The sequence below is a fragment of the Miscanthus floridulus genome, chromosome 15, assembly GCF_019320115.1.
Source record: "Miscanthus floridulus cultivar M001 chromosome 15, ASM1932011v1, whole genome shotgun sequence".
Taxonomy (NCBI): domain Eukaryota; kingdom Viridiplantae; phylum Streptophyta; class Magnoliopsida; order Poales; family Poaceae; genus Miscanthus; species Miscanthus floridulus.
This window is the reverse complement of record NC_089594.1, coordinates 81,307,962-81,326,046: the sequence shown is the minus strand read 5'-3', so window position 1 is coordinate 81,326,046 and position 18,085 is coordinate 81,307,962. Positions and strand designations below refer to the sequence as shown.

The 18,085-nt window shown below is 45.0% G+C and overlaps 1 protein-coding gene across 1 annotated transcript; it reads right to left on the bottom strand.

Moving 5' to 3' along the window:
* Positions 1-5,324: 5,324 nt before the first annotated feature.
* LOC136508550 (ubiquitin carboxyl-terminal hydrolase 8-like) lies at positions 5,325-12,712 on the bottom strand. The gene is given in 14 exon segments (XM_066503247.1): positions 5,325-5,539; positions 5,702-5,975; positions 6,200-6,757; positions 6,940-7,085; positions 7,173-7,430; positions 8,464-8,634; positions 8,981-9,121; positions 9,224-9,535; positions 10,519-10,611; positions 10,694-10,753; positions 10,925-11,057; positions 12,107-12,337; positions 12,446-12,540; positions 12,542-12,712. Coding segments are annotated over 14 exon segments (2,691 nt in total). The 5' UTR covers positions 12,599-12,712; the 3' UTR covers positions 5,325-5,377.
* Between the last annotated feature and the right edge of the window lie 5,373 nt (positions 12,713-18,085).

The following is an 18,085-nucleotide window of genomic DNA, read 5'->3' as shown; positions in this document are numbered from 1 at the left end:
AGATCACTGTTCACCTAAACGGTCGTTTAGCCCATTTAAACACCATGTAAACGCTACACGGTGGTGCGCCGTTTCTGTTTAATCACCCGTTTACCTCGTTTAATTGGCTGTTTAGCCCGTTTAATGGGACGTTTTGCCTGAATAATGGCTAAACAGTAGGTGATCGACTGTTTACCATTTAACATTTAGGAAAACACTGATAAAGATTACAACATCTTTAGCCATTTCTTACATTGTTTAATACAATAACGGAATTACATATGTGATCAGAGTTTTAGTGGAAAAGAAAGTTATTTAATGATGTGTGAGGCATTAACAAGTAACCATCTACATACAAGATATGCTGGCAGTTGTTACATCTTTTCTTATAAAACCTTTAGTGAGGGTTATAAACAACACTATGACCGTAGCGCAAAAGGAATCCTCTCTGAGCTGACCAAGAGATTCCCACACACAAAAATTGTCTACCATCTGTCGGCCACCTGTAACAGGGGGAATAAAACCCTGAGTACTCGATTGTACTCAGCAAAACTTACCCGACAGAAGAAAGTAAAAGACTCTAAGGATATGCAAGGCTATTTGACTTGCTGGTTGATTGCCCTTGCAGGAAGCATTACTAATAGTGCATCCTTATGTTCCAAGTTTTTAGCAATTGTTTTTAATTAATTAGCTAATCATTCTAGGTAAGCACCTATGCTACTTTCAAGCATGTGGATAAGCAATCAGAACCATTTTATCACCTTTCAAGTTTTAGTTCTTACTACGGTGCTAGACCATAGCCAAGTCGGTATCGTCTCATAGAAACGGTGATTTATGAATCAATGTATCCCAGCTGGGTACCCCAAAACACACGTCTTGCTTGTACCCCATGCACAAACAAGACCAACCTATTCCACTCCTATCAAGGGGTCTAGATCCCCGTCCAAACTTGGACTCCAAGCCTCCAACATCTGAGACCCGGTCTCAGTATGGTGCTTAAACCTCCACCTAATACCCGCCCCTAAAAGTTGGTCCAGAAAGAGCCGGAATCCATGACAAGAAAGTGATAAGTCTTCTCGCTCCCATAAGCAAGGTTGTGCTCAGGATAATAAGTCTGTGACCTAACTACCATCCACAGCAACGGACGGTCCTCAATCGACATAAGCGGAACAAGTGCAACCCGAGCCTCGCTCGATTGCCTAACCGAATCCAAATCCAAAGTATAATTCCGCCCCGTCTCCAATTATCATCCATATATATTTTAGGAGATAGTATATAATAATGTTTTTCCTATCTCTCGCGAGTGATAGGTAATCATTCGACTTCTATTGGATCCTATAGCATAGCAATCAACACGATCCTGACATACTAGTAAGACTCATGGGATAAGGATATATGTATATGCAAGTGGGTTTCATTCAACTCCTCAAAACTTAATGCACAACATGAAATAAAGTGCAAAATATTAGAGGTTATGCACCGGGGCTTGCCTGGGCAAGATATAACCAAGGATTAGCATTCCATCGGGGTGACACGATCACCAAGACTCTATCTTTTTTGCTTTTCCGGTCGACTCCATGATCCATCGTTGTCCCTATTATGATATACGTAGACGCAATGTACAAAACGTAATTAACCAACGGCAACCGCAACTCTAAGAATATGATTACGCCTCGCAAGCTAACGAGCTAGCTCTAATGACTAACGTACTAGTCTATGTATCCACATCATCAAGTAAGGCTTCATTTCTAGAAAATGTTTTAGTTCTACAATCCCAAGGTGTTTCGGCATTTTATTGATTAAATATATATTTTCAAACTAGGGCTCATTTAGCTACCCTAGCAAATAATTATTATGGAGCTACAAAAATTACAGTGAGCACCTAATAATGTTAGGAATTTACTATGAAAGTTTCAGAGTTAACACTATCCCTAATTTATCACAACAATTCCCACGAGTTTATATTTTAACAATATCAAGCATCTCAAATTAATTAGATCACTCTTGAAAATACTATGAAGCTATGTGAACATAACATACTAGCAGATAGATCATGATTTTAGAAACCTAACAAAATTAGTTTCACAATTTTTGGTCAACTATACAAATTTATATTGAATTTACAAATTTACCTTAGAAACTAAACTAGAAGCTGCTTAAAAGAGGAAAAGGGCCGGTGGCGAACCATTCTGGTCCGGCAGCCCAGCGCGGGCGCGGCTGCGCACACGTCGTGACGGCCCTACGCGGCCCAAGGCCGGGGGAGCCCGCACGCGACGGTGGCTTTGCAGAAAGAGCCCCCGAGCTTCTAGGTAATAGTACGACTACCATGCGCACTATTCCTATAGGCAGCGACTTTGCAACACACGCCCTCGGGTGTTTTCACTTTTACCATGGGGAGGTCCCTGGGGATCCCCGCGCTCGCCGACGCGGCGGCCGACGGCATAGGGCGATTACGTCGGGCAACCTAGGCGCGCTACGATGGAAGTCAGGGGCCGACCACCATCTACGGCTAAACTCGCAAGGATGGGTGGCGGTTAGGAACTCGGAGATGTACTGGCGCGAGCGGCGGCGGTGAACGACTATCTGCGGCGGCAGCACAGCCGTTCTGACGACCTAGGGCACTAACGAAGAGGTAGAGACAGTGGGGAAGCACTAGAAACTCACCGAGGACCGAGCTACGGTGACGGTGGAAACCGGGAAGTGCTGAGGTGGTCTGGCCACGTGCGCCTGCACCGCGCGGCGACGCTCCGAGCGTGGCACCGGTGCGTCACCGCACCCACGGCAAAAACCTAGGCCAACCTGACATGAGCACCAGCTAGAGGAGATCAAGATGAGTCTAGAAACTCCACCAATTGGGTTCTCCCCCCCCCCACGGATTGGGACTTACCCCCAACCCATTGGCTGCGGCGGCGCTCATGACCGGCGGCGGGCAAACCCCAAAATTGGTCGTAGCTAGACCACCGCTGGACCCGATGAGAATGGGGCGTCTGGTTAACTCCCCATGCTACTCACTGGCACAAGGAATTGGGCTGAGAAGTCTTGAGCCGGTGATTATGAAGGGGGAGAGAGCGGTGCATCGCCACTACTACATCGCGTGAAGCGGCCCCGGCAGGGGTGACCCGACCACGACCCGACAAGGCACGTCAACGTGAGGATATGGCCGCATGAGCGAGGGACAGGAGGCACGTCGATTAGTGCTTGGATGGAGCCATGAGGTGTGCCAGCGCGTGGAACGCTTGAATGCAGTAGCCGGGCCGGAGCGGGCTCACCGGCGTCGGCTAGCGGGACAGGGCGAAGCAAGGAGGCGTCACCGTCACCCCGTGACCGGAGTCAGTTGACCTAGATGTGGCGGGTAGCGACATAGGCCCGCGGTAGGTGAATCGTAGGGTGGGGCGACTGCCACGCAGCCATGGCTACAACAGCCACTGCCTCGAACCGACCCCACGCGCAGCCTAGCGGTCAAGATGGCGCGCGCACACGGCGACAGCGGGGGCACACTACAACAGCATCGCGATGACGCCTCGCCACGCGACCGCGCAGTGGCTGCACCGGCGTAGCGCAGTGGCAGCCCTCCCGCACGGCGTAGCGGTGCGCGCAGCGCCCGTGTGCACGCGAGGCCAAGGCATGGCTCGGCCGGCCCGACGCGCAGCATGGGCGACGACGGGACCGCCAACGGCAAGGTAACGCGCAGTGCGCGCGTGCGACGGTGCGAGCACCCACGCGCGACACCACACTCCCGAGCACGGTAATCACGCACTCTAGTCCGAACAGTCAGACAGCGTGCTATGCATGAACTTTAAAGCGTCAAAACCAACCGCTTAAAGCCTAGTTGAGATTAAAACAAGAGTTCAAGATTCTAGTAGGCACTAAGGGCTTCTTGTCCGAGCAACGAGCACGGCCGGAGAGTGAGTATCGAGGGAGATAGAGAGGTGCCAACATGGGTTCGTCACGCCGAGCGCGGGTTCGTGAACAGAGCGCCAATAGCTTGGCCACAGCGCGTTCTTAGGATGTTAGGGCAATTTTTGCGACGCCATGACAACTCAACTCAACCGTGGACTACACCATGCGAAAGCACTCACTTAGAGGCAACCAACAATATGAAATCATGGAGCTAGTTCTTAAGTATTTTAGTTAGAACTTAAACGCCAAGATGGCATTGTCTTCTTCCTTTCGGTCTTAGGAAGTCAAAAGTTCAGCTTGAACTAAACATTCATTAACACTCTTGCCATAATTTTTAAAATGTCCAAAGCTCATTAACTGCTACCAACAAGTATTTTATGCAATAGTCCATACCTTATACTAACCCATAGGAGCAACATATTTAAGCACCATTTAACTATTTGCTCAATATAATTCACCAAAAATAGCATTTTAAACATAAGTTCAAATTCTTGGATTCGATGTTTGAGCTCCCAAAACCCTGGTTAACACTATTTTGTTTCCAAACCTAAAGTTGCATTCTTATCTACACTATTTGCTCATCATTTTTACATAAGCACTATACATAAGTTATATTTTGTTTTTGTAAATTGTCTTTCGTTGACCTTAACCTAGATACTAAGTAAGCTCGTAACACCAGAGGTGTTGCAGATAGCCACATAGCGCCGTGAAGCGAGCTATGGGCGAGCGAGTGGACAGATATTTTTAGAAGAGACAGGAAGACAGAGAGGAGGCAGCTTGCTAGACTGTGTAGCGCGCCCGCCCAGAGCATTACCGTTTAATTTTCCTGTCCACAACCACGCCTGACTGGGTGAAGACAGATTTTATAATCGCTCAAGCGACAGACAACACCAGCCGCAAAGGGTCACACCACACTGAAAACCCTCAAAGAACTGGCTTAATATAAACAAGTAACAGGCCTCGGGCGTTCCCGTAGGAATCACCCCGCGTTCTTTCTTTAAACAGGCCCCAGCCCCCGTGTCCGCAGCCTAAGCCGAACAAAAGCAAGAGTTTCCGCTCAGTTCCGCAGTGCACAGTCACAGCATTGCTTAAAACTTTAACACCAACTTGTTGAGAGAATCTGGGATGATTTTTCTCCCATGTCATTAGCCAAAATTTACCACTATCAATTACAGGTGTTAACAAGGGAAGGGAAAAACAAAGGAATCTGTAACGGAACTAGGATAAATTATCTCCCCCTCTGAACCCTAGAACAACATGTATGATATCAGCCTACAACAGCTGCCTGGTGCACTGCCTGCCACCTGATCCTGCACGCTGGAAACAGTAAATCCCCATCTCAAGCCCTTCTCACTATCTGGAGCCAAACCACACCTCTTCCCACCTGTTCCTATCTCTCACTTCCGTTGCGGCATTGCCCACACAGCTGTCCCCCCCGCAAAAACCAATGAACTATACACTGTCCCGGGACTAGGCTCAAAATTTACCTCCGCCTCCCTCAAGTTGGAATATCAGAATCTATGTCTGTACCTGTATCTAAGCTATCCTCCTGTATCCGCCGGTAAAAAAGAACATAAGCCGCCGATGTCTTTATACTGTCCTCGGTTATAGGACCCACATGACGGTCATCGAAATCATACCACCCTTTTTTGCCTTCATGCTGCACCAAAGAAAGCACATTATAAGCGCATATACCTTACAGCCCCAACACGTGGAACAAAATGGTATTCTCAAATGAGAACAGTACGTGGTCTTGCCAATTGCCAATGATATAGAAAACAGATGTACCCAAAAGGCACAGTAGGGGAGGAAGAGAACTCACATAAACATAAGCTGTATAGTGACCACCTCCCAAGCTTCCATAGTGGTTGCTAATAGCATACAGTCGATAATTGTGAGGAACATCTTGGCATCTGTGACCGATATACTTTGACAGGTCAAGATCACGAATTGGGAAGTCCACAAAGGTCTCCAACTTGTTTTTGGTGTACCGACTGTACGAAAATCTTTTCAGGTGTATTATAAGGATTTCAGGTAATCTCCAAAGGTCTAACTTCTTACTAGCTTGTTGATGCTCTTTACAACCTGGGCAGTACCTGCATAATAGAGGGAGAACAAACTTACAAACAATTGAAGAGGAATAAGTGTGTGTGTGTGTGTGGTGCCAGTTTCGCCATTCAGTACAGCTACAGTATTTCTACTCTTTAAATAACCATTGTTCCAACAACATATTCTACCTTGTACAGCGCTTTGAGAGCTTACACAAGAGAATGTAAAAACACTATGATATAAAACGCTCCTTATGATGAAAGAAAATTACCACATGTCTTCTGGGCCTAATGGTTCTTTCTTAATAAAAGCTTCCAGACATGCATATAGAGAACATGTGTCCTGTGGCCTCCTAGAAAATAGCACCGCTTTGTAAACTTCTGGAAGAGAATCCAAAGAACTAAGATCATATTGATCCAGTCCATTGTCCTCCCAACACACAGCCACATACAGACGCTTATGCGGATCTTTCACCGTAATGGATAGATCCATTTCTATCTTCATGCGTTGGTCTGGGAATCTCTCATTAGTCAGGAAAAATTGCATCACATCTTCAGTCCCTGTTTCATCCTCGACAGAATTGTTGTTTATAGTGGTGGGCTCTGAGGCATCAGAACTCATATTGCTATCTGCAGTTTCATCAACCAGACTGCTTTCGCCAATTGTTTTATCAGCATCGGCAACATCATCTCTTGATACTCTGAATGGAGTCATAACCTTTAAGAAAAGATTGCAAATAGTACTTCCAGTTACGGTATCGGGAAGGCTTGACACAAGTGGAGTGCCAAAAGTCTTCCATGACTTCCGCCCAAAATTGGCAAGGGACGACCTGCACATGAAAGATGGTGATTTTGTCGTAAGGAGATTTCTCAATGTTTTTTTTTCTTGACCAAAAAGTGGAAACTTATGATGAACGTCTTTATCTGCATTCGGTTTCAACTTTCAACCATTATAGATTTGATTGATATCTAAACAACACAATAACACATCGTACAGAATGATTGTACTTACTCCATACGCTGGTTTCTGAACACCACAATAGGAGCATCTTCATTGTCTTTAGGAAGCCGATATGCAACCAAACGATCTCCATCTCTGATCAAGGAGATGACTTCAGAAGGTTCGTCCAAGTACCGAATAAGGGAATTGTTGTAGACCTAGATCGCGATCACCAAACAGTAAGGAAATATGAAGGGCATGTTTAGCAGCTTTTGAAATAATGATTCTGAAGGAATAATGAATACCTCAGCAACTAGGAGGCGCTCATCGTCTCTCAACGAACAAGCATTGCTTAACGTATTAATAAGGGTCCTTGTATCTCCAGATTTCGTTACACTAATAGTGTAAGGAGATGGCCCACTGGTCCCATCAGTGCTGAAGACTGTTATGGTCATTGTTCTCATTGTTGTTGTAGGCAGGGGCAAAGACAAATACATAAACGGGTCAAATGTTATAGACACTTTCTTGCAGATGGGGCAAACTAATGTTGACTTGTACTGACCCTGTGTTGAAACACCAAAGACCGTCAATATAGAAGATAAAAAAAACATATAAATTGAAGTACACAAAAGGCAACCGTCCCACTATGCACATTTGTAACGTATACACAAATAATGGGCATAATATATCTTAGAGCTGGCACATAAATTGCAAGGACTGAAAAGGGAATGTACTATTGTCCAGCCCATATCCTGTCTCTCCACCAGAATAACAGCTATATAGATGTAACAAATGTCATCAATCAATTAAATGGATCAGGAAAATTCTTGTAAAAAACAAGAAGTCTGAGGCTGTGAGGCAGGTGTTAACTCAATATAATCTAAGCAAGGGCTCAAAACCTCCTGTTTGTCCAGTAATAGGCAACTGGCATAGTTTAGTGTATCATAGAGGCAGGTTGTCCGCAACCACGCAAATAGGTTTGTTTTTTTGCGAGGTTATGTGGGTAACCCGCAAGTCTATTTGCAGATTCACGGACAACCCACCTTGCATCCCTATTCCATAGTTTAGTGAAAAGGTATATCAAGTAGCCAGTGTAGTGAGACTTTTGGTGACATTGAATGTCCTTTTTCTATACAAATTAGGTTACTTTGGAGTAAAAATGTAGAATTTTCATCTAACTATGGACATACATATTGGCTGCAATAAACCATTAGCACATGCAAACCTTTTATAATCTTGCACCATCAATTGTTCTGAAACTTGAAAAAATAATTAGCACAGGATCCTTTCCTATAGCACATGCATATCTAATCAGCACAGGTGGTACAGTATATATGGATGATTCAAGAATCCAACTACAGCTGTATAACCATAGGCCCTAATCGATATCCCATAATTCTCTTTGGCACCCCTACCTAATGCAAATACCAGGATCTGTAAATCTGTTTGCATAAACATAGAAGGAATATACCAAGGAAACGAAGGGAAAGTACTGATACACAACAGGTAATAAAAGATATAGAAAGGAGACGAAAATCGTTATAGAAGAATGTGCATGTCTCGAAAATAGAGGCCCTACACTCATTCAAAACTAACCTGGCAGATATCAACTATGATAGAATCATTTCGGGCTAAATGGTTGCCCCAGTACTCATCTGCAACCTCCTCATCCGGACGGCCATCTGAATCCTTTGCTTCAGAATATGGTTTACATTTAACACGGTTCAAATCTTCATGGAGTCCATCCAATAGGAAAGCAAGAAGCTCCTACATATGTATGACACATAAAACTAATCTGAGAAACACTTCATTGGCATTGCAAAACACTTCAGGTAAGTAATATACAAGTTATTGCTAAAAAGCCAAGTAACTAAAAATCAGTCCCCAAATAAAAGCCCCCCTATAGAAACACAAGTTCTGGATATTGCAAGCCAACAGCACAATTCAATACATTAGCACCACATCTTGGGGTTCAGGCTACTTAATCCCAAAGCTGATATTAGTAGGGGATCAAGTGGCCTATAGCCAGCTATGAATGGAGTTCAATAAAGAAATAATTTGAGAGTTTGTGTTTTAGAGTCAAGATGTTTCCAAAAATAAAAAGCAAACTAACCTGTGAATCATGTTGGTTAAAGCCACTGAATTGGGGAGCAAAGCGTCCAAGTCTAGCTTTGAATTGGCGAGGTGCAACGGGGGTTCTATCAATAGCCCATAGCTTCCTCAATAAATCACCAAATGCGCATGCGAGTTCCCCCTGTTTAAGAAACATTTTGCAATTGAATTAAAGAAATAAAAGTAATATCAAATTCCAAGTATAAATACACTATATTAACTGTAAAAAAACACTTTGGCATACCTTCATCCCCAGTGGGTTATGTGGGTTTATTTCTTTATGGAAATCACCAAGGAAATAGTCAACCAGCTTTGAAGTATGAGCCAAGCACTGGACTGCACTGTTCATGAAACATGTGTTTCCCAGATTGTCTAGTCCTGTTAGACCAGAGCCAACTTGCTTAGAGCTTCCACTTGATGAATCCAGATCCATGTTCATAGTACCACCATTGCTAAAACTTGAGCCACCCAATGTTAATGCTAACTCGTCTCTTTTCCCATCAGAACCATTAACCATAGGTTCTGACAAATCATAAATGTGTATTTGTAGAGGCATCTGAAAATGTGAAGTAAAGTGTAAACAACATATACTACAAAAGTGTAAACAACATATACTACAAAACTGTAAGCAACATATATGAGAAGATACAATCACAAGAGCAAAATGTTCAAAAGTTAAGTTCGAAGAAGTGCAAGCTAGATAATCTAATCTAAAAAACAAAAGGGAAAAAATATCTGGTTAATCACTGAGCCTAGTCACTCAGAATAAGATAGCAGAAACCAAGTCATATATAGCCCTGACCCCCTACAATAAAGTATGTGGTTGACACTTGACAACTAACATCAAAGCTCCAAATAAGAGAATATACATGTTTCAACAAATATAACTCATGCACTAGTCATCCAACCTTCCTAGTTTAAACGGGAATCATATAACAATATGTTTTCTTACACAATTTACAAATTCTAAAGAAACTGTTAGCAAGTCAAAAGAAGAAATGTACAGTTTTCAGAATGTGGAATAAGAAATTTGTAATGGGAACATAAAGTCAATTAGCTGGACACAGATACCTCAGAAAGGAAATACATAATGATTTGAATGCACCTTTTCTTTAAGGTATGGTGGACCTTTCCTTGGACTTTAGAAGTAGAACATGCATCCTTTGTTCATGGAACTTTACAAGGACATGAAGAAAGCTCTAGGATTATGAGAGAAATTGAAGTGACTTGGTGTTTATCCATGCTCAGTATGAGCCAAATAATGCAATGGAAAAGAGTTCAATTAAAAAAAAAGGAGATTTTGACAATATGAATCATAGATGCACTAACTTAGTACAGATTAAATACACCTACTTCAGAAAAGAATATAAGAACCTTGACAAACTAAACATGCTGCAGCGAGTGGTAAGCAGAACTAATCTAAAGAACAAAAAAATCATCAGACATTTTATGAAACAAGAAAGGCCAAAGTAGCTGCCAGAACAATCCCACTAAAATCACAACAGTGAGATAAGATGGAAGGCTAGATGGAGAAGATACCTCCTGATCTGCAGATTTTGAGTTATGGGGCGACCGGTTCAATTCAGTCATAACTATGTATGTTGTTCGCCCAGAGAAATCCCATATGTGAACCTACAAACATGCAATACAAGAAAAATAACTATAGCTATTTACCATTACTAGTAAGTGGGAAAAAGGATTGTCAGAAGAATACCGGCTCAGAGTCTGCAGTCAGAATCTTATTTGCTCTCTTAAAGTTCTCAGTTGAGTTGTCCTGAGTGTACCAAAGGGAGGGGGAAAACACAAAGTTAAGATATACTTATTACTGAAGAATATCATCCTTAAAAAGAGAGCAATCAATATCCTTAAGTAAACAAACTTTCTTAAAAAAGAGAAGTCTTCCAAACTACAAGAATCAAGCAGAATGCAAGTACTTTGTATGTACCTTTTTGCCAATCTTCACTGTTAGTGTATATGTACCTCTGGTGGCTGAAACTCTTAGCATTATGGGGTAAATATTTACTGAGTCTCCAGCAGGTGACATGTTTTTGCCTGCAGACTTGGCAGAATCAATATACCTACAAAAATAAAATAAGATAAGTTATACTGAAAGAAAGAAAATAGTCGGATCATCATGTAAGTAAAAGAAATAAATGAGAACTAAACTCAGGCAGCTGAGCATATATAATTTAAAGACCGCTAGCCTTAAGTTAACTATACAATGCAACTGCATTAATGTCATTAATATCGAAAGGGTTTGTCCCAGTCTGAAAGATATGTATCAATGGTTCTAGACTTCAAAACATTCCCAGAGGTAGCACAAGATTTTTTTGCTCTCAGCAACCATCCATCCTGATGGAGGCCACAATGCAACACCAGATTTCTTGCTCTGAGCCTTTGATGCACTCCTTCAAGGCAATTTAAACTTTGGAGCAACTACAGGCTATTAATCCACCACAAGCTTCATGGAGAGTCTCCACAAAAGAAGTCGTATTTGCATTGATCACATCAGCGTTCTAAGTCCTAACACGTGCAGAAAGAACCAACGCTTTATTGCACAGCTCAGCAAAGGAAAAGGGGTTCCAGCAATGCACTGTGGTCTCCTTATGGTAACTCATTAAATACAACCTTTACTAGAATGTTGGAGAACCGAACCCTAGCACGTAGGGATTGGCATCCGTCCTACCGGAAAACAGCTCATTGGCGCGCGAACAACATGCACATCAACCAATCATCGGCAGCCAGCTGTCATTAGGAAGTGAAATTAACAGTTACCCTAAATTTTCCACCTCACTCGCTTCCAGCAGCAAGTCTAGCGCTTCGAAATACATAGGACCGCCATATTCGATGTACGAAATCACAGTAGCAGGATTACCATCACAGCGCGGAATTGCAGGCGGCTGGCTACCTAAAGTGACCTAGACCATCATTAGGCATCTAATTCAGTACGAGCTGATCATCCTAAGCATTGCTGGCTACTACACCCACTCAAACAGGTGATCCAAAATAAATCTCGCGGGGCATTGAAGGCAATCCTATCATACAACCATTCCAGCCAGGGAAGCGAGGAGGAACTGAAGAAGAGTGATAAGGAACAGAAAAAATAGGTGGGAGCGGGCTATCTCACCAGTCCCGCGCCTTGGAGAAGAGGTCGGCCGGGAGGAGCGCGTAGCTCCTGGCGGAGGCGGCGGCGGCGGTCTGCTCGAGGAGCTCGTCCGCGCGGCGGAGCGTGTACGTCTGGTCCGAGAGGAACATGCTCAGCACCCTCATGCCGTAGGAGGTGGGTCCAGCCGGCGCGGCCGCGTAGGGCAGCCCGGGCGCGTCGATCGCCGATCCCTCCTGCGCCTCCTTCCACCACCTGCGCCCATCGCATCTCGTCAGAAGGGCCGTTCCGTTGCTGCCGGCGCGCCACCCAGGATCGGGCGGGCGGGCGAGCGAGCTAGGGTTAGGGGTTGCGTGCGCTCACCTGAGGGGCACTAGGAAGACGCGGTCATCCTCCTCCTCATCGGCGGCGGCGGCGGAGGCGGCGAGTGGCGCGGCCTCGGCGGGATCCGACAGGGTCCGGGTCCGGGTCCGTTGCCGGCGCGGGGAGCGGCGGCGGGTCCGGGGGCGCGGGCATTGCGGCCCGAGCTCCGCAGCGGGCGCGGCGGCGGCGGGGCGAGGTGCTGGGATCGTCGTCGGGACGGGACTGGGACTGGAAACGGGAAGGGTAGGGGAGGAGGGGAGGGAGGGGGAGGGCAGCGAGCCGGTGCGCGTGCTGGGCGCCTGGGCCTGAAGGAGAAGAAGGCGCCTGTCTGTTTGGTCTGGTGATGATGAGGAGGAGCCTAGTGAGGGCTCGCGTGCGGGCTCGCGGTGCGGGTGCGGGTCGTCGTCAGGATCTGGTCCGGTCCGGTCAGGTCGGTCGGATCGGTGTCGAGTTTTGGATCCGGCCACCGGAAGACGGGGAAAAAAAAGGTGCGATTCGTTTGGGTCGGGCCCGCGTGTCAGTGTCCATTTGCGGTATATCCTGCCGTCGTTTTCATCTCACCTTTTACTCACGTGTCTGTCACAGTGCTTGCGCCAGCTGATTTTGTTGGGGAACAGTATATTCTTTTTTTTTCCTCGTGCTATATACTGTGTGGAAGCAGGAATTCATAGAAATTTTTTGAATTTTGTAGCATGGAATGCTACATAGGTACTCCTTGAATATCCTCTTTGTGTTCTTGTCGCCATTTTCGACGATGGATGTGTTACAACAAGGGTGGCACAGACGCAATGCAAAAAAGATCGAACTAGGCACTTTGGTCGGCTTCTTTGGGATGCTTTTGGTAATCTCAAGCATTTTCTCTAACGAATTCATCTTAGGAATAAGTTTGATCTTAAAATTAGCTCATAAGTATATAGAAACATTAATTCCTTTTGTTCTTGAAATGTCTTATTATTAGCGCTTGTACGTACCCTCTGGTTTTGTTGTAGGCTTATTTTTTCTATCCTTTTTCAACTGGCACTGTATCCTATGTGCCGTGTGATTATGACTTGTGGCGATGCCATCGGATGGATGCACATAGACTTTCCTTTTTCTTTCGTATTTTTACATGTCGCGCGTGATCGATTCCAACTAAAGTGTGCTATCCTAACAAGAAAAAGACTTTTTCCCCACGAATGAGTGTGTCCACAACATGCTTCCGTGCTGAAAAATATGCAACGAGGAAGCTAAATCTTTGACTACTCATCCCTAGGCTTGATTTGGAAGCCAATAAAAAAAAATTCGCGATTGCGCTAACTAGCACGTATTTCGCTAAGAGGATATAGAATCACAAAACACAAGGCACCATAGTAGCCAAATCAAATCTTGCTGCCATGTTGGATGGATAAGAACCATCCGACGACAAAACTAGTAGTAAGATCTGGTGGGTAACTAACTTGGCATGGTCCATCTGACCATTTCTATGCTTAACATATGGAGTATAGTATTTATTTTAGTTTAGTCCATGCTCGTTTGCCTTGGGAGAGGCTTTAGAAGTTAGAGGTGACTCAGGATAGATAGAAAGAAGCATATATAGCAGAGCTTGTATCTCTGGATATGCAACTGGTTACCAATCATGGTTCCTCTCCTAGGTATCCTCCTTTTCAGTTGGAGAAAGCTTTTGCATCTTACTACTCTTTATATACCACACCATCTTCTTTCCTCATTGGCCATGGTGGCATTGCTTGGCGGTCATTTAGTACGAAGTTCTTTTTATGGCATTTTTTTGGTATGGCTATTATTACTATTATTAGTATTGGGTCTGTTCGTTTGGAGGAATTCTGGAGGAATTTGGATGGTTTGGAGGAATGCTGGAGGAATTTGTAAGAGAAAAACACTGTTCCCGATGAAAAAAGAAGCGGATCAAGCCGGGTTTAAGGACACGTGTCACAAAGATCTTTCCTATGTATGGTTCACGACAAGTGGTCGTTCTATATCATGTCCTTCAATTGTGCAATCTTGGATTTTTTTTAAAGGATAATAGTAATCTTAATAAATAATTGCACAACTAAGAGTTATTAGGGAAGATATACAAATATAGGAATTATCAGCAATTGTATGGCTAAAAGGACTCTAATCGGGAACCCAACAACCAAGTTGTACCCAGAGGAGAAGCTAAAAAAACAACAAATAAGTGTACCCTACGTGTCAGATCATCTCCATGTAGCCGTAATTTGTACCGACAGACCTATCGGCAATGGAAACGTTGATAGGCATATCGCGCATCCACCCACCAATAAGCACGATACACGCCAAACAACAACATGGAAGCAGTAGCATGACACATTTTCCTTTTCTAGTTTTTTTCTTATCGATTACAAACAAAGTGCATAGGGACCTCCAAATTACACCTAACAAAGGATTCTAAACAAAGTTTCTTAACAATGGATATGCTCAATTAAGTTTCAATCTGGAATTAAATTCAAAATCGTAGAGCTTGTTTCGAATGATTTAAAAAATTAATTTCAAATTAAAACTTAATTTTGAGCATGTTCTTTGTTAAAGAATTTTGAATTTCATCTAAGCGCATATATAAAAGAAGTACATGAAAAAAAATTTACTTTCTGAACCATAAATTTAAATTCTTAAGATTATTTTGCGAGCCAAAACTTAACATAGCACGCGAGAATTTGCGATCGAGGATGTATACAAATACAATACAACCAGCTCTAGCTGTCTCTGACCTCCGCATGGATTCACGGCATGTGGAGAAGGGGGGATCCGCCAGTGGATATTCCCTAGCCTCCGAGGAGGGCAGCTAGCACTGGCACCCCGGGCCGGCACACGGGAAACTTGATTGGACGGTGGCGTCTGTCGTCCCCGGGGCACGACTTGGTGGAGTCGTGCTGGGTCCAGTTGATGTTCTCCTTTTGTGCGCTTCGCTTGGACTTGGCCAGGCCCATTGTGGCTCCTTGAAAGCTTACATATTGTTTGGTTGAAGTGTCCAACAAGATTGGGTTGGGTCGGACTCATTTTTAACAGTATTTGGTTCCATGGCGAGCTCGCTGGACAGGAGACAAGAGGACAGGAGCGGACTCACTGTTCGCTCTCGTGGCTCGGGAACCATGGAAGGAGAGGAATGGAAGGTGTTTTCGCCAAGCCTCGTCCACGGTTACGCAGATCCTCACGCACGTTGGGCACTTGGTAGACCGGTGGATAGACGTCGGGGCCGGCGAAACTAGGTTGTCTCGTGCGCGAGTAATCACCTAGTTCAGAGTCCGCTAGGTGGGGATAAAATCTTTGTAAATTCATCGGCCCCCTAGTGTGCCATTAAGTGGCGTGTCGTTGTAATCAAACCATCTCTCGATCTTAATACAATGATACGCAAGTCTTTTGCGTATTCGAGAAAAAAACAGTATTTGGTTCCAAGGGATGGGGTTGGGTTCATCCCGGAGTGAGAATATTCCCCTCAGATGCGGGTTCGTCCGATTCCACCGATTCGAGCAGACCGAATGAACCCACATCCGAGTAGCAATGAGTTGAGCTCGATGACGACCGGGAGTGGCGCGGCAGCGGCCAGCGTGTAGCCTCGGCGAGCGAGAGCAACCCTGATTGAGGGCCACGCGCAGCCTCGGCAAGCGGCGGTCGGCGAGCGAGAGCAAGAGCGGCGCGACAATGGCAAGCGCGCAGCCTCAGCAAGCTGAAGTGGCCCCGACTGCGGGCCACACGCAGCCTCGGCGATGGCTGCCGACGCGCGGCCTCGGTGAGTGGGAGCGGCGCGGCAACGCGGTGCAGACGGCCACGGCATGCGCCACCTCGACTGCGGGCCTCGCGAGCATGCAGAGCCAAGCAAATATGGGGAATGAGACATGAGACGACGGAGGAAGAAAGGATGACGTACGGGTCCCGCATGTTAGGTATCCAACCCTTAACCCTTCATCCAAACAAAAAACTAGGATGGACGCAACCCTTTGAACCAAACTTCAACTCATCCTAAAAAACACGGTTGGGTCCAACCCATCCCCTTTGGTCCCAAACCAAACACATGCTTAGTGGGCATCCGAGAAACCAGACACCATCTTACGTTTCTGTAGGCCCAAACATCCCAGCACCTTACTAGCCTGAGAAAAACACTACCCACAATTTTGGGTACCCGCTAATTCAGGTTCAGGTCGATACCTGATATACCAGAATTTACAGAAAACAACAATCTGCACAAATTGAGGAGTAATTTATACATAATTTCAGCAGCAATTTACATAGAATTTCGATAGCATTTTGCAGAGAATAATATATTGCAGTCACTTGTTCAACTAGAGAGAATCATATACTAATAAAGTGATAAATTCAAGTGTTCAAATGACAACCACTACCACAGAAAGCTAAACACCGCCGGCTCCAGAACCCCCATTACCGATGGTTTTGACCCCCGTTGGTGTAAGTCGGCGGTGATCGGCGACCATTATCTCCGCTGGTAGAGAGCCGGCAGTGATGGTATTTTACTGCTGTCGGCCCGGCGTACCATACGGCGGTGACGGTATCTTACCACCGTCGGCCCGGCATACCATTCGGCAGTGATGGTGTGTTCTTCGACGCAGGTCCGACGTACCATCTGGCGGTGATGATGCGTCCATCGACGCCGGCCCGACGTACCGTCCGGCGGTGATGATGCAAGAAACGACGCCGGCTCGGCGTACCATCCGACGGTGATGATGCGTCCGTCAACGCCAGTCCGGCGTACCATCCGGCGGTGATGATGCTTCCATCGACGCCGGTCCGGCGTACCATCCGGCAGTAATGATGCTTCCATCGACGCCGGCCCAGAGTGCCATCCGGCAGTGATGGTGCACCAATCATCACTGGGCCGGCGTACCATCCGGCTATGATGACAAGAACACCAACGCTGGTCTGCCGTACCATCCGGTTATAATGCCGAGAGCGTCAACGCAGGACCGGCGTACCATCCGATGGTGATGATGAGAACATCAACGCCGGACCAACGTACCATCCGACTATGATGACGAGAACATCAACGCCGGACTGGTGTACCATCCGGTAGTGATGTAGGTGCCAGTGCACGCGGTCGGTGTTCCCTCCAGCGGTAATGGGGGACAACGTCACTGCCACCGTTGTGTTTGTTCCGGCAGTAATGTTTTGTCCATTACCGCCGGTGTTACCACTGTACATTATTGTTCACAATACATTATAATAACAGTAATACAGACATTACATGGCTTACGCAATCGCCAGCAACATATATATATATATATATATATATATATATATATATATATATATATATATATATATATATATATATATATATATATATATATATATATATATATATATATATATATATATATATATATATAGAGAGAGAGAGAGAGAGAGAATGTATTGTATCAAAACATCCATAACCACCGAGACACAAATGTCCATACAAATAAAACAATAGCGATAAACATAGTTTTCAACCACAGTGACATAACGTCGAAATCCAATAATAGAGAATATATAGTTTTCAAAACACTAGCACCTTGATTTGAGAAGGTGATGGACTCCCTTGGTGCTCACGCCTTGGTCTATAATGAAACCGGAAAGATCTTCTTGGAACCCAGATATCTCCAAATCGGCCAGCTCCGGTGTAGATGACACTTC